Source organism: Colletotrichum higginsianum, chromosome 1 (genome assembly GCF_001672515.1).
Source record: "Colletotrichum higginsianum IMI 349063 chromosome 1, whole genome shotgun sequence".
NCBI classification, from domain to species: domain Eukaryota; kingdom Fungi; phylum Ascomycota; class Sordariomycetes; order Glomerellales; family Glomerellaceae; genus Colletotrichum; species Colletotrichum higginsianum.
This window is the reverse complement of record NC_030954.1, coordinates 2095429-2115169: the sequence shown is the minus strand read 5'-3', so window position 1 is coordinate 2115169 and position 19741 is coordinate 2095429. Positions and strand designations below refer to the sequence as shown.

The 19741-nt window shown below is 55.9% G+C and overlaps 7 protein-coding genes across 7 annotated transcripts; 3 read left to right on the top strand and 4 right to left on the bottom strand.

The window, feature by feature from the left end:
* Window positions 1-317: 317 nt before the first annotated feature.
* Window positions 318-2627, top strand: CH63R_00650 (Smr domain-containing protein; the record flags this gene model as incomplete). Its single annotated transcript, XM_018295625.1, has 3 exons — window positions 318-1270; window positions 1328-2014; window positions 2069-2627. The coding sequence occupies 3 exons, from the start codon at window positions 318-320 to the stop codon at window positions 2625-2627; spliced, it is 2199 nt and encodes a 732-aa protein (XP_018163987.1).
* Window positions 2628-3673: 1046 nt separating this feature from the next.
* CH63R_00649 (Tlg2-vesicle protein of 38 kDa) lies at window positions 3674-4999 on the top strand (the record flags this gene model as incomplete). Its single annotated transcript, XM_018295624.1, has 2 exons — window positions 3674-4440; window positions 4519-4999. The coding sequence occupies 2 exons, from the start codon at window positions 3674-3676 to the stop codon at window positions 4997-4999; spliced, it is 1248 nt and encodes a 415-aa protein (XP_018163986.1).
* Window positions 5000-5538: 539 nt separating this feature from the next.
* CH63R_00648 (uncharacterized protein) lies at window positions 5539-7509 on the bottom strand (the record flags this gene model as incomplete). Its single annotated transcript, XM_018295623.1, has 2 exons — window positions 5539-7041; window positions 7273-7509. 2 exons carry the CDS (start codon window positions 7507-7509, stop codon window positions 5539-5541), a joined length of 1740 nt encoding a protein of 579 aa, XP_018163985.1.
* A 1024-nt stretch (window positions 7510-8533) lies between these two features.
* Window positions 8534-10016, top strand: CH63R_00647 (Proline iminopeptidase; the record flags this gene model as incomplete). Its single annotated transcript, XM_018295622.1, has 2 exons — window positions 8534-8594; window positions 8665-10016. 2 exons carry the CDS (start codon window positions 8534-8536, stop codon window positions 10014-10016), a joined length of 1413 nt encoding a protein of 470 aa, XP_018163984.1.
* Window positions 10017-10292: 276 nt separating this feature from the next.
* Window positions 10293-12116, bottom strand: CH63R_00646 (Carboxylic ester hydrolase; the record flags this gene model as incomplete). The annotated part of the gene is made up of 4 exons (XM_018295621.1): window positions 10293-10489; window positions 10555-10612; window positions 10665-11738; window positions 11811-12116. The coding sequence occupies 4 exons, from the start codon at window positions 12114-12116 to the stop codon at window positions 10293-10295; spliced, it is 1635 nt and encodes a 544-aa protein (XP_018163983.1).
* Window positions 12117-13419: 1303 nt separating this feature from the next.
* CH63R_00645 (uncharacterized protein) lies at window positions 13420-14847 on the bottom strand (the record flags this gene model as incomplete). The annotated part of the gene is made up of 1 exon (XM_018295620.1): window positions 13420-14847. One exon carries the CDS (start codon window positions 14845-14847, stop codon window positions 13420-13422), a length of 1428 nt encoding a protein of 475 aa, XP_018163982.1.
* Window positions 14848-16150: 1303 nt separating this feature from the next.
* Window positions 16151-19579, bottom strand: CH63R_00644 (DEAD/DEAH box helicase; the record flags this gene model as incomplete). The annotated part of the gene is made up of 12 exons (XM_018295619.1): window positions 16151-16188; window positions 16271-16376; window positions 16443-16527; window positions 16586-16690; window positions 16745-16972; window positions 17018-17461; window positions 17512-17739; window positions 17792-17879; window positions 18001-18481; window positions 18538-18720; window positions 18773-19022; window positions 19068-19579. The coding sequence occupies 12 exons, from the start codon at window positions 19577-19579 to the stop codon at window positions 16151-16153; spliced, it is 2748 nt and encodes a 915-aa protein (XP_018163981.1).
* Between the last annotated feature and the right edge of the window lie 162 nt (window positions 19580-19741).

Genomic DNA, 19741 nt, shown 5'->3' with positions numbered 1-19741 from the left:
AAGTATACACGAAGCTCTAGCGCAATCTTCTCTCCGTAATATCGACGTTGCTCAACCGGCCCGCCGTTTGCTCGAACGCGCCTAAAACGGCGATCCGCAAAGGCTGACATCCCGACGTCAACACCCAACTCAGCCCTTCCCGCCGCCTGCCTTACATAGTAGTTGCTCCACCACAAGGCCGAATACCATACATAGACGCGCCGCTTCGACCTCGGCTCCAAACATTACATACGCAAACAATACATATCCTTAACGCACCCTTGCTACCTGTTCCTGTTCTTCGAGGGCTGCGCGCTTCATCCCCGAACCGCGCAATCATGGTTTCCGACGAGCACTACGATATTTGTCTCCCTATCCTCCAGGATGTCACCCTCGAGGACGAAGACAAGACGGACAAACTCGAAGATCTCCTACGAAGCCAGACGACCCTGAACGGCTCCTCACTAGACAATGCGATCCTCGATGTACTATGGCGATACCGTGATGGAGGCGGAGCTGCGGCCTCTCCTCCTCCCATCCGCCAGACCATCCTGCGACGGCCGTCGCCCGCATCTTGGCGCGGCAATGCCACCCCTCTCTCGGGATCTCCGCGCCTTGGAGTCAGTCCACTTGCCCCTCCGGGCTTTGTCCCGTCCTTCACCCCATCCTTCACTCCCTCCTTCACAAGAACGAAGTCATCGGCCGCCTCTCCCTTCTCCTCACCGCGTCCTTCTCCAAGACTCGCCTTTGCGACACCTGCTATACCTCATAGCCCTAACCTGAACGCGTACGAGTTCGCCAGCGACAAGTCGCCTTCCCAAGAAACCTTTGGCGATTATCAGACGGAGAATGTAGAGTGGCTAGTGGCGGATGATGCCATCAGTGTCACGTCATCTGTTGGGACCTCGAGCGGCTTAAACGCCGCCGCCCCTGAATTCTCTTCCATGTCGTCGCAACAGGCTGACATGTCCCCTTACGATATGCTCCGTTCAATCCTCGGCCAGACACGGACTGATGAAGAAATCGAAGCCGCCCTTGCAGTCCATGGGTACGATCTCAGTGCCACAATCGTGTCCATCATGGAGAGCCAGGCGCAAGAGAACGGCTATAGCAGTCCACAACCCGAAGAGAATAAGATCTCTCTTATTGGGAAAGCCCTGGCCGCGGAAGGCCGCCCTACTACACCGGCCGGACAACGATCGGGTGTCATCTGCAAATTCTACATGTCCACTGGGCAATGCCTTAGAGCAGACTGCAGGTTCAGCCACGACTTGAGCAACCACCTTTGCAAGTAAGTATATGCCCAGCTGTCTTTCTTGGCATGAAATTGCAACTAACATGGCTCAAGATACTGGGTTATGGGCAACTGCTTGGCAGGAGACACGTGCATATTCTCCCATGACCCCGCGCATCTTATGAATAAGCTGGCGCTGGACGGGGCTAGCACTCCGCCTACCAAGCAGGCCAACTTGACCGATTTCAGCTTATTCCCAGCGCTTCCACCGGGTACTCCTGAACATGTCGGCAGCTATAGCGGAGGTTCGAATATCACCATTGGACTTACGCCGCCGCCCGGTCTGAAGCCCTTTTACGGGAGTGAAAGTCCTAGACCCAGATCCCGACCGAGCAGCCGACACCAACAATCTAGGGAGCCCGTGGCACCTTCGCTGGACGATGCAGACGCGTTTCCTACCTTGGGCTCTGCGGCCGCAAAGCAGAGCAAGAAGCACCACGGCAAACGGGGCGGCCACGGCCACAACCACAAGGAGAATTTCACCCCAAACTCACTGGCTGAAATTGTCAAGATGTCGCCATCTCCTGGCCCAGCTTCGCTCCGCCAAGACCCTAAGAAGATTGGAAGGAATGGGAGCGCATCCAGTGTCCGAAACGGGGAGAACAGTGCGGCTGCCCAAGCAATTTTGAGCCCGAAACATATCCCGTGGCTGGAAACTGGCGAAAGAGCCAACAAATCATACCTCAAAGCTCGGCAGGAGGCTATCAAGCATGGCGGCCTTAGAAACAAGTTTCTTCAGAGGTAAAATGGCCCAAACCTGACGTTCATGACCAGACTAGCTAACCAGTCTTCCAGCGCCGCACAAGCCTGGAACCGCAATGACGCGAGGGCTGCCAAAGCTCTGAGCTTGCGGGGCCAGAGTGAGAATGATCTGATGCGGAAGGCGCACCGAGAGGCAGCTCGCGAGTTGTACGAAGAGCGCAACAAAGCCAATGCGAACAACATCGAGATCTACGTTGACCTACATGGGCTTCATCCTGAGGAAGCTGTCGAGTATTTGGAGCGGGTGTTGATGGAGAATGTCAAGGAAAGCCGGCCAATTTACGCCATAACAGGCACAGGTCACCACAGTAAGAACGGGAAGGACAAGGTCGGCAAGGCTATCCGGAACTTTCTCAACGAATGGAGGTACGCCTACCGCGAATTCTCAGTGCCTGGAGACCGCAATAACATGGGCGGCATCTTGGGCATCGATGCTCGAAGTTACGACAAGGCATTGGCGCGCGAGGGGACATCGAGTGCAGATGACAGCAAAGAGGAGGTTGATATTCTAAGTCAGGGTGTGGAGATTGGTGATGGCAAGGTCAGGCTTCTTGTTAGGGACCCTCCGAAAGGCCCCAGCGGGCGTCGATGATGGCCGTCCGAAGAAGAAATCACTATAAACAGGTAGAAAGAAATAGAAATCTCAACAAGCCGCTCCAAGAAGCGAAATCCTCTATCAGCCCGCTTGGAGAGCGAACGAGTACGGAAAAAGGGCAGATGCAAATGCTTTTGTAAACAAGGGGAGGCTGATGACAAGACCCTGGCGTACCTGGGTAGAGTTCATGCAGGGAAGCAGCATCGAGATTCCAGAGCTTCCAGCTCGTGTGGAGCCCCCACAAAGACTGGACCGTCGGCACAGGGCATTGGGCGGATTTTAGGCCGGGCGTTTGGTCGTTCGGCAGGCAAGCCGATCCGGACGGGTCGCAACACATTGCTGCCACTTTGGGGCGTGCGGGCATGCGTCAAACCCCTGCAATAGGTGTCGAACCGCATCTTCTTCAGGTACCCATGCTGGACGATTGAAACCGTTGGCAAGAAAGATGAGACATGCTCATTGCATCTTTTACCAAACTGAATCTTTGGCCATCTTGTCAACGTCTGATGATAGGGAGGCGCCCTTTGGCTTCTGTCCACATGCTTCCATCTTCGAGTGTTGCAATTTGGGTCTTGCTGGCAATTTGGGGGTACAAGCAACAGGGACTGGAATCTGGGGTCAACAAGCTTGAAGAGCCCACGCCGTTTTTCCCTGGAAGCCCGCACTGACGGGCGCGACGACGATCCAAAAGCAGACGCTTGGCTCGGCCTTGGACGCAGCTGGCTCAGCTTACCTCATCGAGGTGGATGTGAGGTCAGCTCCTTCGACCTTGACACGCATTGTCTTGGACGCAGCTTTCAACCTACAAACTCCGTTCCCGTGCGAGTTCGACTTGTCCGTTAGAAATGGCCCTGGCAGCATCTTGAATAAACCAATTGCAGATCCGAACCGAACAACGTCTGAAGCGAGACCACATCGCCCAGTCGACCCCGCGAAGAGCTTCCGCATCCGGACCCTCCGGACCCTGAAGCCACCCAACTCTCCGCTCTCCTCCCTTTCCTTATTCATCATCGCCGCCGCCGCCGACAACGACGACCCTCACGATGCCGGCCGACTACGTGTCTGCAGCGCGAGCTCTCTCCCTCTCGCCGAATCCCCCCTCCTCGCCCTCCGAAGCCCACGCCGACGTCCGCCCGCCATGGATTCGCAACATTGGTGGCACATCGGGCCGCCGCTTGTCTGCAAACCGTTTCGGCAGCCGGCCTTCGCAATCGCGGCGGACAACAGCCCTCTCGGGCCTGAACCGCGCCGCCGTCTCCGCGGTCAAGGCCGGCAACCGTCTGTGGGGCATGTATCTCGCCCTAAGCCCCGTCCAGCGCGTCGCCGTCGCCGCCTGCCTGCTCGCCCTCAACGTCCTCATCATCGTTCTCCTCGTCTACTCGCACGCAATCTTCCAGTGGCTCGGCCCCGTCTCGGAAAAATGGCGCGCGCTCCCGGGTGGCTGGCTCATCATCTGGGCCTTCACGTTCCTGACGGCCTTCCCGCCCATGATCGGCTACAGCAGCGCCATTACCATTTCGGGCTTCGTGTACGGGTTCCCGCTGGGCTACCCCATCGTCGCGACGGCCACCGTGGCGGGGAGCTTGACAGCTTTTTATACGAGCAGGGGCATCTTTAGTGGATATGTGCATCGGCTGGTCGGGCAGGACCATCGTTTCATTGCATTGGGCCAGGTGTTGAGGAAGGATGGGCTAGGGATGTTGACGGCAGTGCGGTTCTGTCCGCTGCCGTATAGCTTGTCGAATGGATTCCTGTCCACAATCCCGACCATCAAGCCTTGGGTGTTTGCCGCCTCGACAGCACTTGCCAGGTATGCAACCCCTTATTGCGCGCCCCTTGCATTCGCGCTCAGTTTCATGACTGTCGTGTAGCTGACACTCCGCAACAGCCCCAAGCTGCTCGTCCATGTCTTCATCGGCAGCCGCCTCGCGCTCATCGCCGAAAAGGGCGATGAGATGACGGCCGGCGGCAAGGCCATCAACTACATCTCCATGGTCTTCGGCGGCGTCGTCGGCCTTGCCGTCGGTTGGGTCATCTACCAACGCACCATGGCCCGCGCCGCCGAGCTGGCCCTCGAGGAGGCCGAGGAGAGCGGTCTCGTGCCTGGCCGCGACAACGCGCCCGACTACTCGGACGTCGAGGCCGGCCTCGTCGACCCGGAGGACGTGGCGGCGCTCATGGACGAAGACGACATCTCGCTTTGGGCGCGCGAGGCGGACGAGGAGGGAGGGTATCGTGACTATGATGACACTAATGAGCAGCAGCATGAGGCCACTGACGACACTACGAGGACAACCCAAAAGGGGGCCGCGGAGACGTTTCACGACGAATACGATGGTAACGGGAACGGGTTCAAGGATTCGGACTAGGCGTTATTTAGGACCTTTACTTGCAATATTTTTTTACAGACGGGCGGCCGGAGACATAGAGTTCGGTGCTCGATTAGACCATGATTCTACGCACTTTGACCGCAAGAAAATCTTGTGAGCATCAAGCGACATTCCAATTAACTTCCCGAACAGTCCAAAAGCTCTTTCCCCCTGAGCGATGCACGTAATCTCATGATATCAGTTCTCTCATTTCTAGTCCCTTGTGCGTGTGTGTGAATGTGTGTGTGTGTGTGTGTGTTATCCCACGGACGAGTTCTGTCTCCTTGTCATTCCTGCGTTCTTTCGTTCGGTCCGCTCCGTCGTCAATTTGTACATAACTCGTGTGTAGCACACCACAGAGTGAGACTTGGCCGAACAAGTCCGAAACAGAAAGTTTCAAAACGAAATCAACAGTTGCCATCCCAACAACGCCTTCGCTAAAATAGACGGACGCCACCAATTCCCAAACATTGAAAAATAATTCGTTGCGAAGTGAATGATTAAAGATAAGGGGCGGGCAGAAGGGGCAAAGGCTTGAGCTACTCTTGCCTCCCCTGGCCCTGGAATTGTTGCATGAACTGAATTGCCTGTTCGATGGGGTAACCGATGAAGACCGGTCCGGTGAACACCATCTGTGGTACACCGTTCGAGTTGAACTGCTTATTCACGTCTAGCGGCGGATTGATGAATGTCGGCTGCTGTTGTTGAGGAGGCGCGCTTTGCGTCGCCTGCGGCTTGACAGGTGTCGATGGCAGCTCAACGGCGACGGGCTCTGCATGAACGAACGTGTGTTCGCCCGTGTCCGGTGTCGGTGACGCGAAACCCATGGCAGCCAGTTGAGTGTGATCGAAGGGGCATTTGCCTCCGGCTTTTGGCGGCGATACGTCATCGCTCATCCCGTTTGTCATGAAGTTGGGTGCGGGTGTAGGAGAGGCGGGCTGTGCCTCCTCGCGAGCCGCGGCCATCGCGGCCATCTTGCTATGATCAAAGGGGCACTTGCCAGTCTTGGGTGCTGGGGTTTCCTGCCCCTCCGAGCCTGATGGCATAAAGACTGGAGCCGGTGGCGGTGAAAGAGGACGTTCTTCGTAGCCAAGACCGTGAGATTCGTAGATTGGAACAGAAATGCCCCATGGCCGGCTAGGGGACTCGCCTACTCGGACCTCCTTGAGTGGGCGGTCAAAATGGCTCTGCCGAGCCTCATCGACATCTATGGGCTCTGGCAAAGACTGTTCAGCATCCTCGGTCTCGGACGCAGTGACAGCCTTCGCCCAGTTGTGCACCCTCTCATTCGAGGCTCGGTCGATCTCTTCCTGCTCCTGCTGCGACTCCGGGAGCATGGGCTGATGCAACGCACTGAGGCCCTGGATCATGTTGACCAAGTTGCCGTATTTCGCATCCAACTTCTTGATCTGGAACTCGTTCTTCTGATATCTCCGCACGCAGACCTCATGGCTGCGGGGGAGTTCATGCTTGTGTGTTTCGACGTAGTGTGCGATTTCTTCGGGAGAGTGCTGGTCCAAATAGCGTATCGGGCACTTCGCGGGAGAGTCGGCTGCGCCAGGAGCCGGTTGGGATGTGGACTCTTCGAACATGGCAGCGCAAATAGGGTCTGCAGAGTGATGAGGCGTGGGGTCCTGCGACTCTTTCTCCCCGTTACGCCCATCTCTTTCTCCTTCACCTTCTGCCTTCGGTGAGGAGAAGGGACATTCCAGAGGCCCCTTCTTTCCCTCGATAGTGAAATCTTGCTCGAGGACGGTGGACATGGAAGTTCCGGTCTGGGCTTCGCGGGAAGAGGTTTCTCTGCTAGAGTCGCTGGTCTTGCTCGTTTCACCAATCGACGTGAGTTGCTGGGCCACGCGTCGGCCGTCTCGGATTATGAGGGCAATCTGGTTTCTGGTGTCCAGTTTACTGCGCTTCGGGAGGGGCACGGGATTCGCGTCTTCTAGAGAGGGATTTGCGAGCTCGGGGGGCAACTGTAGCTTTGCCAGTACTTCGGAGATTTCGGGGGCAGCCGGTGCATGTTTGTCGGCCAGATACTGGTACTGTAAAGTTCTTGGGTCAGTGAACCTTGTCATCTGAGGCCGACCGAGCGATGAAATAGGAGATGCGAGTCCGCAGTCAGAAAATGGTCAAAGGATCAGTCCTCGCTCCTAGTGTAAGGAGCTCTTGATCTAGAGCTAAGGTTGTTCATCATGCAGAAGGGGGGTAAGGGAAATGTCGCAAGCGCAGGAGGCGTTGCTGACAAACCCCTGCGCGTTTCGTTTCAAACGTACCTGCTCATGGGCGAACCTGAGCTTGTGCTCCAGGATTGTTTTCCTGTCGGTCAGGATTTGGACTTCATCGGCAAGGGCGTTGAACGATTCAACAAGCGTCTGGGTGAGATGTATGTAGTTCATCCCACTGTTGGAAACTTCGCGCTCGGAACATGTGGGATACGGCATGAAGTGGCGGAAGGGGGAGGAAGTATTTGATGCTTGGGGTGATGGGGAGTCTTTCCTTTGCCAGCCCATCTCGCCGCCAAACGCTTCCCAAGTTGGGACTTGGTAGGTTCGCTAGGCGTCCATAGAGTCCGACCCGGTTTTGCCGAGCCGAGCACATTCCGATCCAAGGTTCGCGTGGGGTTAATGTTGTCATTGGTGGAAAGTTATCCGTTATCGGCAGAAAGCTTACGTAAGTCATGTAGAACAGCCGCCACCTTCCAGAAATGTGAGCCGTAAAAAGATTCGTGTAAGGAGACCCATAGAGAAGCTGAAGAGAGAACAGGAACGATACAGACATGTCTCTTGCCATCAAAAGCATAACCTTTTCTTGCCTTCCTCGTTGCTGTCGTCTTTTCATATCCTTGAATGTAAACTCTTGCAAAATCCAGAGTATTGGTGGTTCCTAGCCGTTCCCCCTAGCAAGTAGAGTAATCACAGTGACATGTGTTGAGCGCTATGTCTGTTTCGATTCTCGTCATAAAACTGCATTCCATACTAAACAAGCATCAAGTGGCAGATGCGACAACTCTCGTTTTAGTAAAATTCACTTTGTGCTTATGAACTCTGGGTCCACTGTAGAGAATCTCCATGTCGATTGTAACTGGAACTGTGAGTGAACTTTATATCACGATGCTGGGCAATTTGGTAATCGATGTCACCAGACAGCAATATCTTGGTAGCCACGATGAAACGACGGAATAATTCCTCTATATGCCGGTACAAGCTTATGCGAAGCAATCATATGCCTATGGGTAGATGTGTCGAGAAATGGAATTTAGGCACATGTGGAAGCTACCTAAAGTAGGATAATATGACAGAATGGAGAGGGTGGAAGATGCGGTTGCGGACAGTTTGTAATTATACTTCAAACACTGTACACGACTGCCCCAATCGCCCAAGTGAGAAGGTGCGATGTCTTATTGTTATCGTCTGAGCGGGGTTCTCAGGGTCCCCAGGATTGTTGACAACGTCCGACCTTCCACCCGAGTATTTAACAACTCACACTTCTTTCACTCACAGAGTATCCCAACTCCAATCTCGTGTCTTAGTAATCATGGCCTCCAGAGTGATTGGCGCAGCGAAGCTGCTCAGCAAGAGATCACACGTAATCCCAGGTAACGCCCCGGGAGCTTTGCCATAGGACCCAGTAGATCTCAAACAAAACGAAACTAACACTAGACATAGGGAAACTCCTAGTCTCGGAGCTCTTTTTTGAGGTTCCGAAAGACTACAGCAACCAGTCATCGGGCGTTCTTCAACTGTTCGGTAGAAGTGTCACCAAGCACGAGAGGCCCGTCGTCCCTCCCAGCGAGACCGAGAAGAAACAGGCCGAGCAGAAGCCATGGCTGGTGTTTCTACAAGGAGGGCCCGGTTTTGGTAACCCCGAGCCCCAGGACAGTCCTGTCACCCATACTGCTCTGGAACGCGGCTACCAAGTTCTGTTCCTTGACTATCGAGGAGTCGGGCTTAGCTCGCCTGTGTCCGCTGCTACACTTGCTCTCCAGGGTAACGCCGAAAAGCAAGCCGACCACCTTAAGTTGCTCCGCCAGGACAATATTGTGAATGACCTGGAAGCTGTCAGAGCGTGTCTTACCAGCGATTTCCCGGAGGAGAAGAAGAAGTGGTCTCTCTTCGGCCAATCGTTTGGTGGCTTCGTCTCCCTGACTTACCTTTCCAGATTCCCACAAGGGCTGCGAGAGGTCTTCCTGACTGGCGGTCTTGCACCTGTTGGCAAGATACCCGAGCAGGTGTATGAGGCAACTTTCAAGAAGGTCATGGAGCGAAACAAGGCCTACTACGAGAAATATCCCGAGGACATTGAGTCTGTCCATCGAGTGGCCCGTTTCATTCAGGAAAAAAAGAGAGTAAATCTCCCTGGCGGCGGATTTATGACCGTCCCAAGGCTACTCACCCTGGGAATCGCCTTTGGCGCTCACGGTGGCCTTGACTCTGTGCACTCGAACATACTCAAGTTGAAGACGGATCTAGACCAATTTGGCTTCTTCACGCGTGCTTCCCTTGCGGACTTCGAGCAGGCCACGTCGTTTGACAGCAACATAATCTACGCCATCTTACACGAGGCAATCTACACCGAGAAGCCAGGCGTGGCGTCCAACTGGGCGGCTTACCGGGTCGGCAAGGCTTTAGAGGAGTTCTCGTGGTTAGAGAACGAGCCCGCCATTTCCGAATATACGGCTGCTCCTCTGTACTTCTCCGGCGAGATGATCTTCCCGCTTCATTTCGAGACATACCCGGAGCTGGTCGAACTGCGCGAAGCTGCCGAGATTCTTGCCAAGTTTGACGAGTGGCCCGAGCTGTATGACCAAGAGCAGTTGCGAAAGAACACTGTGCCAGTGTACGCTGCTGGCTACATCGACGACATGTACGTCGACTACAATTTCGCCAAGGAGACAGCAGCCCTCGTGAAAGGCACCAAGGTTTACGAGACGAACCAACTGTATCACTCGGCGCTGCGTGGCCGGACGGCGGATGTTATGCGAGAGCTTTTTAGGCTGAGGGACGACCCCATCGATTAGTTCGCAGCTCAAACCCGTACCCGTGATCTCGCGATTGGTAAATAATATCGAATACACATTCTCGCCCTTGGGTCGGTCGTTGCATCATTTCTATCATCTGCTCTCATCCCTGTCCACCATTCGAGGTTTCAGATGTGTCCGGCAAGGCAACAACAAGACTGGACGTGACGAGTACGACAACAGACACAGATTTCAACACCCATGGCTAAGAAGAGTCTGAGGGTTATTTGACCGCGTGCTCCATCATCTAGAAATGAAATGCCATCCAGAATCTCCTCACATGGGTATCTTTGCAGCCGTCTTTTTCCAGAATCCACATCTCTTCTCCAGCTGACCCAGGTCAGCGGTCGCGAATCCCGCCGCCTCAATCACCCATTCCTTGCTCTCATTGAGGGATGGTACGCCTGCAGCTGTCGAGGGTGACAACTTGAGGGCGTTGGGGTCGCCAGTCTGAAAGAAAGAGGCGAAAGCACCTGGGAATGGCAGGTGTCAGTGGGAAACAATAATGGTAAACAACGCGCTTTACAAGGCTACTCACCAGCATAGCCTTGGTAACGAGCAGGGTCCGACTTCTGCACGGCGTTGATCTGGTTCCACTGTATACTTGTCAACCGCAGCTCTCGTGTGACATCGTCCAAAGAAACTCACCCAAACAGTATCGCTGGCATGCTTCGATGGGTTGAGCGAGTACTCCCCAAGCCACCCACCCTTTGGCGCAGCACCGGCAAACCACAGTGCCGGGCACGACAAAACGACGTCCCGGTAAATGAGGCCTGCCCGCACGTAGTTCGTGTCATACGAAATCGTCTCGGTGGTGCCGTTCGCAGGGTACAACCTCTTCACGCCTTCGATCTCGCAGTCGCCGAAGCCCGGGAGGAATCCTCTCAGCCACTTATCGAATGAGGCGTCGCTGGAGTTGAAGGGTGGCGATCCCGCGTCCGCCGCGCTCTGGAGACCAGCGGGCAGGAAATTCTCGCCCTCGTGCGTGTTATGCATGGCAAAGGCCAGCTCCATGTTCACCTTGCCGGCGGCGGCAGCCGAAGACAGCGGTTCCTGCAAGAAGTCCCCATCGATGACGGGAGACCAGGTGAAGGAGGACGTGTTCGTCACATGAGAGCCTGAGATGACGAGACTGGCATCTCGGATGGCCTGGACGTCGGCCTTCTTCAGACAGGCCAAGCTGTCGGGCCCAGCGCATCCCGTACGAGCAGCGAGCTCGTCGTAGAGAGCCTGCGCCTCGGGGCTGTCGTAGGCATACGTCTTGGGCCAGAAGGGGCTGCTCGCCATCGCCTTGCGGAACAACTTCTGCTTCCCTCCCCTGCCGAGAGCCTGGGCCAAGACGCTGCCACCGCCCGCCGACTGGCCCCACACCGTCACATCGTCCGGGTTGCCGCCAAAGTGCTGAACGTACTTCTTGGTCCATTTCAACACGGCCTCTTGGTCTAGCAACCCCGGGTTCAGGTCCGACTTGGGGTCAGCCGCGATCTCCTTACCAGGGAGGAGGCCGAAGGCGTTGGTGCGGTAGTTGGGGTAGATAAACATCATGTCGGACGAGGTCGAGACGTTGAGAATCGGGTACGCCGAGGGCGGGATGTTGAAGTAGGCCGAACCCTGTATGAAGCCGCCGCCGTAAAAGGTGACGACTACGGGCTTCAGAGGCTGACCTTTGGTCCAGGGGCGGGAGTAGAGGCCGAGGTACAGGCAGTCTTCGGAACCGTTCACCTGAGCGAGCAAGCGGACTGTCAGCCCGCGTTCTTTTACGTCCGAAACTGACCACGAGGGAAGAATACATACCGTCCGCTGGGGGCACATATCAAACGGCTGGCTGGAGTCGTACACACCGCCCTCCACAGCCGCCGGGGGCTGGGGTCCCCGAAACCGATTCTCGCCCACGGGCGGCGCAGCGTACGGGATCTTCTGCCAGTACGAGATGTTGTACTGCTGGGAGTACGCACCCTGGAAGATGCCGTAGTCAAGATCCGCCAGAATATGCGTCGACTGCTGCTCTTGTCGCGTCTGGACTGCGGCACCGGACACGCCGCAAGCCGCGACGAGCGCAGTGAGGACGGCGGCAAGTGCTCCTGAGGTCATTGACGGCATGGCTGGGCAACTTCTGACGTATTTCTCTGGGGGAAAAGAAGTCGGACAGCAGCAGAACAACAGAAACACGGGCCGTCACGATAGGCGACGGTCGCGGTCATGCAGGTATATATACACACACATAAGCATATACGGCACGCCGAGGTTACCAGGTAATTTAACCTGCCTGCTTGAACCTAGGCCGTATGGATACCATCATCCAATCGCCTACTCATCCGTCCAGCTCGGTCCCGCGCACCCAATATGGCCGTGTCCCTTATTTCCTGGATCTCGTGGTCCTCTGGGGACTGAACAAAAGGGAACGGAAAGCTGTCATGGTCTTGGTCTGTGGGGTGGCTAGCGCCGACGGTGGAGTCGGAGCAAGGGTTCCCCTCTCTCCTCCCCCGGCCGAAGCTTGAACCCCCAGAATCGACTATCGAGAAAGCCCGGGGCGGGATTGGGGTCGACCGGGGTCTGGCTCGGTGATTCTCCTCAATCTTGACCCGAAAAGAATAGAAGACACCAACCGCGCGCGGGTTCTCCGCCCCCCCCCCCCCCCCCCCTCAGGCGACTGGTCATGTCATGTGGTCGGCGCGTTTTGTTCTTTCTACAGAGAGGGAGCGTACGGCTTCAATCACGGATACTCTCCTGCTGAATGCTGACCCTTCTCTCTCACGGACGGATGAACCGGGCATGCTGGATGTGCATCACTTGAGGAAGACTGCCCGCGGACGTGACAGCACAACCCGCCGTAGCAAAATGTCGCAAAAGGGTCTTGACAGCCGTTGTCCTGACCAAGGCTAGATATCAAGAATATCGTCATTTAACCCTCCCCCCTCTGTCACGCTGCGTCGGCACGACTTGCGCGGCGCTTTGCGACACTACCACAGAACAATCACGTGGGCCAAGAGCCTGGATTGTGTGTTTGGCTTGACCAGATGAACGGGAACGCCTGTATTCTGGGGGGTTTTTTTTTTCTTTCAATTTTTTTAATTTTTATCCTGTGGTAGCTATCCAAAAGGGGGGGGGGGGGGGGGGGCTTCGCTCAACAAAAAGCGACGTGGGTTCCGTCGCCATGGGATAAAGGATCCCGAGGATGGAAGTCCTATCAAACAGAGTTTCGCCTTGGTCATCCGATGATATGTATTATGTGTGCCCCCTTCCCTTTTGTTTTTGTTTTGGGTCGTTCGGCCCAGCTTAAATCACGCGCAAAAGGTGTGAGCCGAACCATGGCGACGATCTTCTCTGCTCGATGTACCGTCGCCACGTGCCTGTCTGCCACAGCTTCAATCCACGGATGAGAAGAACCAAGATCCCGTCGCGATTACTCAAAGGCCAAACGGGGAGCCGGGTGCCAATGTGGCAGTGGGGGCGGCGGCGGCCGCCGCCGCATGTGAGGGTGCATGGGGGGACCGGCCGACCATGCGGGCATGGTGTGCGGGTACATCGCCCGCTCCATCGACGGCAGTGCTCTGCTGCCCAGGTCCTCTTCTCTCCGGATCGCCGTCTCGCGGAGCATCAGGGCCGCTACCTCTGGATGCCCGACGAGGAACTCGGACGTATGCTGCGGCGCCCGCTGCCATAGTAGAGGCTGCAAGAAGCCGATGCGAGCGAAGATCATCCTCAATAACGGGTCGGACTCGGGCACGGCGGTGTACAGCTTCGAGCACAGCTGGAGGACCGCCGACTGTGCTGCGTCGGGGCCGGCGGACTCGAGCATGTCGACGCAGTGGCGCTGGATGACGGCTTTGAAGTCGTCCATAAGGTATTTGTTCGCACACGCGTAGACGGAAATGCTAAGGTCATAGATGGCGAGCCACGTGCGCATGTCGTCGCCCCGTATGCGGTCGCCATCCATGAATTCGTCGTTAGCTGAGGTCGACGCGCCGACCGAAGGGGTCGAACCTGGCGGCGTGAGGATTGGCTGTCGACTGCGGCGGCGGCGATGCGGTGGCATGACGGCGGGCCTCGTTGGTGGGATCGGGGGGATAATGTGCGGCGGCAGGTGTCCCGGCATCGGCCTCGCGCGACTGACACCGCAGTTCCAGCATGGCGGTCCGGCCGTGGTGGTGCACCGTGGGCATCTGCAATCCGGGCGGTGCACGCCGGGTTGTTTTCGGTTCAAACGTTCCCATTGCCGCTCTCGTCGCCGTTGCCGCCGTTGCGCCCTGAGCCGACTCCTGGCACTCGTGTCGCTGGCCTCCGAGGACGAGATCTCCGACTCGGACTCGCTCCTGTAGCTCGGGTCGTGCTGGTGCTGCGCCTTCCCCCGGCCCGACTCATCGATATCAAGCGCGGATGCCGCAGGCCTGATTGGGACGAAGCTTCTCTGATACAAGAAGGCAACGAGGAAGTGAAAGATGGCCGGATCCTCTTCAGGAAAGTCCATCGACTGCGCTTCGGCTTCTCTGAAATCTCCGCAAAGTGCTTTTCGGAAGTACTCGGTCGTGAGCAAGACATCCCTATGCACATAAAAAACCTCTTGAACAGGCGCCCGCCCGACGCGTAGAGGTATGATGGTTGAGCTGTACCGGCCGTCGGCCGAGCTCAGCCAGAGGTCCTCGCTGAGGCTGAGGTCGTCTTTTCGACTCACTTCGTCGTACGTTTGGTCGATGACAATGATGTCAGGAGAATGGATAGGGCCCGCTCGCATCACATCACCCAAAGTCTGAGCTGTACCAGCTGCACCACCGCCGCGCCCCCCGTCACCATCACCATCACCATCACCACGACCGCGACCGCGAACAGACATGTTTGGAGTTGGCGCGGGGGCCTTCGGTCGACCGAGCTGTGCAAAGAGGTATAGATGGCTGTGTTCAGTGACACAGTAGAGCGCGGCGCACTGCTGCGGCCGGGACAGGAGTGAGCCGAGTAAGCTGTGGGAGATCGCAACCAAAGGGCCAGAAAGCAGCAGAGAGACATAAAGGCACTTCCCTTCCGAAATGAGAGGAAAGTGGCGGCCTCATATAGGCTGAACTCACGGCAGACCATCTAATTAGGCTGCCACACCAATGGCTATATGCAGTAAAACAGAATAGAATAAAAAATGAACGAGACGGCTGGGGGTGGGTAGCTTGGTGGGCGGTGGCCGTCAGACCTTTGTTGGCCGCGCCCAGAAACTCGCGACCACAAACTACTGGCGAGGCGCATCTCGGTCACTTGGAGCCGGCCGGACAAAGCCACTTTGGGACATAGTAAAAAGTTCGTTTCTTTTCCCGACCCTGCCGTGTAACTCCTGCATGAACCACTGCGTTGTCGCATGGAAGAATCGATTGCATGACAGGTGCCACCCAGCCAGCGTTTGTGCCGGATTACCATTCCCGTTGAGTTGGGGGGTTCTATCGAGTCGCGAACTTTGCCTGGAATTCCACCCACCTCGGTCTGCGTTCCATACCCCTCCCCGAGAGTGTGAGTGGTGTGTGTGTATGCTTGCGTGCTTGCGTGCGCGTGTGTATATAATGTGCGTCTTGTGTCAGTAAAGTGGTGTGGATGCCTGCCTGCCTGGACCCATCCCATGTCCATCTCCGGAACAGGACGCACGCAATCGGCCGCGGGTGCCATGTGACGAGACTGCGTTGCTTTTGGATGTCTCTTGCGCCGTTGCAACCTTCTTCGTGTGGCGGCCGCCCAAGTGTCGACGTCCGGGGATTGTAACTTGTGCCAAAGTCGCGGCTAGTCAGGTAACTGAGAAACAAGTTGTAGGATCCCGGAGTAGCGGTGGGCGCCGGAGCTCCATCACACGCAGGTTGTCGCATCGAATGATCACCTCGGCGAGTGTGGTGGGGGGTTACCGTCCGATGCAATGCAGGTTGGACGCCTTCGTCACCAATTATTGACGGGTGTGCGGCGGTATGCATGCACATCCGCTGTGGGAAGTGGTGGGAGAACAGCCTATGAGCACCGCAGCCAACTGCCCGGGTGCGATGTATTCATATGTGGTGTACATAGAGAGGGAGTACCAACTTCGCAACGGCCGCCGCGCAGCCACCACGCGACGAGCGTCTTGGTCTGTCGTCGCCCGCTCCCACTGCCGCCGGCGGATTCTGGCATGTTGATTATTCTTCCTCGTAGACCTCCTGTTGCATCTGGATTTCTGTTGTCCGTCATTAGCTGCTGTGCTAGGCCTATTTCCATTCCACCACCGGCGCCATAACATGTCTTTCGGTCAAACTTACGCCACAGTCGGTTGGCCGAGTCTGAAATGACCTTAGCCTTGGCCATGAGCTTTTCCTCGTATTTCATGCTTTCCTGCTCCTTGATGCGCAGTTTACTCGGTTGGGCCTGTTCCTCTGTGAGCTTTGGCTGCCTCATGGGCTCACCCATCTATCATCATCATTCTCTGCTTACCTGCATGAGAATCGGCAAAAGTTCGTTGGGGTCTGCGTTCGCGACGGCCGCAACGCTGCGAAAGCCGTTTTCCCAGAAAACTCTCCTGTTCCACAAACTTAGACACTTAGTTTCCCGACGCCGCCACTCGGGCACGCACTTACGCTGTCCTGCTCTTGACGAATGTGATTTGCGCCAAGGCCAGCAAATCTGCTTTGGCGCCTGCTCTTAACCTGTCCGAAAAGTGATCCAGCGCGGCAGCCATCATTCTACAATGCCCTATTAGCGACTTGCTGTACCCGAGGAGAGATGGCACAAGTTACCCCCAGCCCATGTGTTCGCAGAACTTGATCATCCCAGCTGCAAACCCATGGCACGTCTGCGAAAGAGTCTGGACGGCGCCCCGGGGCACGTCGTACTTGCGCGCAACGGCGTGGATAGGCATCTCGTTGCACAAGTCTCGTAATTCAAAGGCCATGTAGAACCGACGGTGCACACGAGCCGTCTCTTTCTCCTCGGCAGTCGCTTCTTTCAGTGTGCTACCCTGCGCCCTAAACACGGTCAGCGACATCAGATCAAGGAACGAGAACACCTACAGCCGGTTGATCACAGCACGTTTGAGTCCGAGGAACCCGAGAACTCGATGCCCGCTGCCGTCAAGGTTCTCCATCTCGTTCCGGAACACTCGCCAGTTGATGTTGTGGCCGAAGTCCTGAACAGGGGTGAAGGTATAGAGGATATGCATTTCCCCATCCATGACGAATGCCTGGAGTGCCCTCTCCAGTTCTTTGTGAATGAAAACCCCATCATCGGGATCCAGAGCAGACGCTACAATTGCCTTGCCTAGTTTCGTTGGTTGGTAGTTGCCGCAAACATCTGTCGTCACAAAATTGGTTGCTTGAAGGTTTTGCAGGCTCGCTTCAACGCAGCTCCGCAGAGAGTCGAAAGAGCCAGAGTGGCTCAGCAACGTCTTGCTCACGTACTCGTCGAGCGCACATCTGCTTGTTGCTAACCTCACGGCAATGACCTCTAGCAAAGCCCTGGAATCAGTCAGCCTAAGAATATAGTAAGTCGGCGCCACCTCTCTGACCTCTGAATTCGCTGTTTGTCTGTCATTAGACCGCTTGTGATCTGGGGCATTTCGGCATGCATGAGCTCGACTACCTGCTCGAGATCGTCCTTTCGGCAGCACAGGTAGGTCTCTCCGACTTCGTCCTTCCCCTTCCGACCGGCTCGTCCTCGCATCTGCCGGAGCATTGAAGGCCCGACAAAATCTCGGCCCATGCGGGCATTATGGAGAATCACTCTTCGTGCCGGTCTGGTATTCGGTTAGCGGGACCAACGCCGCATCTTCGGAGCGCAACACACACAAGTTGATGCCGGCTGCCAGGCTACACGTGGCTATGCACACTTTGATAACACCGGCGTCGTATGCATTGGCAATCAGATCACGTTCCTCTATTGTTAGACCGGCCTGAGTCGATTAGTCGCCGACAGAGAAAGGATAAGGGTGATGGGATGAACCGACATCTGGTGAAATCGTCAGTCGAGGTGTTGACAGCCATGCAAACAGACTTACGATGGAATGCCACACCCATGGGCACCGTCTCCTCGAGTACCGGGTCAAGACCCGTCCCGAGACTGCGTAGCTCCGCAAGTAAATCTACACGTTTTTCGACCAGGTCGGGATCGAGCTCGTCCTGCGTCGGCATGACTCTGGCAATCCATCGGGCGTCATATTCACAACCGTAACGACTGCTGGCAAATACCAGAGCTCCGTATCCCGCTCTGGCTGTCTCGCTGGCGAGTGAGACAACGGCGTTCAGCACTGGGTCTTGGAACTCCTTGTGGCTCGATGGCTCAACCCGTCGTACCGCCCTCGAAGCCTGTTGTGCTGGCTGTGTTCCTGTTTTCAAGCGACTGGCTGTATTGAGCAGCTCACTCGTCGTCGCTGCCGGGTAAACATTTCCATCATAAACAAGATGTTCTTCGATCGGCACTGGGCGGTAGCGTGTCTCATACGAATGAGCCCCGAGCCAACTGGCCAGGAGATTGATGTTCTAAGGGCAGCGGTCAGAGAGGCTTCACGGCACTTGACGGAAGACCCAGCACTCACAGACATGGTAGCACTCATGCCGATGATCTGTATCGGCTGAGGCAAGGTAAGAAGTTTGGTCCCCATCAACTCCATGAGATATCCGCGGTGATCATCGTCGATCATGTGGAGCTCATCCAAGACAACCGCCTTCAGATGCTTGATTGAACAATCGTCAATCGCTGTGTTGACGAGTGCGTTGCCCTGTCGTGCTCACAGTCAGCAAAGCCAAGGCCATGGGCTGCGACTCATGTACCTTCTCAATGGTACAGACCCCAATATCAAAGTCGGACCAAGTGGGTTTGATTTTGCTCCCCCCAAAAAAGCCAATGACCCTGATTGAGTCTTCATCGGCCCGTCTTCTCCATATACGTTTCGTATCCTCAACCTCATCCTTGGGTTTCGATACGCCTTGAACAATATTCCGCAACCAACGCACTTTTTCTTGCACGAGTGCCACGTAAGGCAGGATAAGCAGGACTTTGGCATTCTTGTCCTCGAGCACCCTTTTCAACATCAGCACTGGGACCTGGTCAGTCGAGCGTCATGACCTAGGAAAAGGAGCTGACTTGCCATCAGCCACCAAAGACTTCCCACCTCCAGTTGGGGCGCTGTAGACAAGGTTTCTCTCCCCGGCAAGAAGACCTGGTCCTCGCAGGCAAGTCTTTTGCCACGGGTACATGATTCTAATACCAAGGCTGTAAAAGTTCCGTACCAACTGCCGAGGAAGCCCGTAAAATGGATGAGCGAGAGCAAGCAATGGGTCCGAAGACGAAGATGGCGTGGACGGGACATTCCGTCGCTGACTATATTCAGAAGGGACCTGGGGAGCAACGGCCAAGGAGATTATCGGGCTTGCTGTGAGCTTTGGAGGGCCTGTAGGCAGACTCGACGCTCGATGCACATGCGTCGTATGGCTCGGCAGCGTTGTCGGTCTCGGTGCAGTGGGATGTTCGGATTCTGAGCGAGGCCGTTTTTGTCCAGCAATGGTATGGCGACTGTGGCTCTGCTCTTTGACGACCTCAACGGAAGTCTTATGCCATATGCCGTTATTGGAGGCCATGGCGAAGCAAAAGATTGGTCAGTGACAAAGTGCAATCCATTGATGATGGCTGTCATGAGCTTGAGTTGCGAATTGAGAGACTGGACCACGCCTCTACGCTGTTGAGCAACACCTGAAAGTGGAGTGGGTTGGCAGGCAGCTAGCTGTGTCTTGCTGATGATG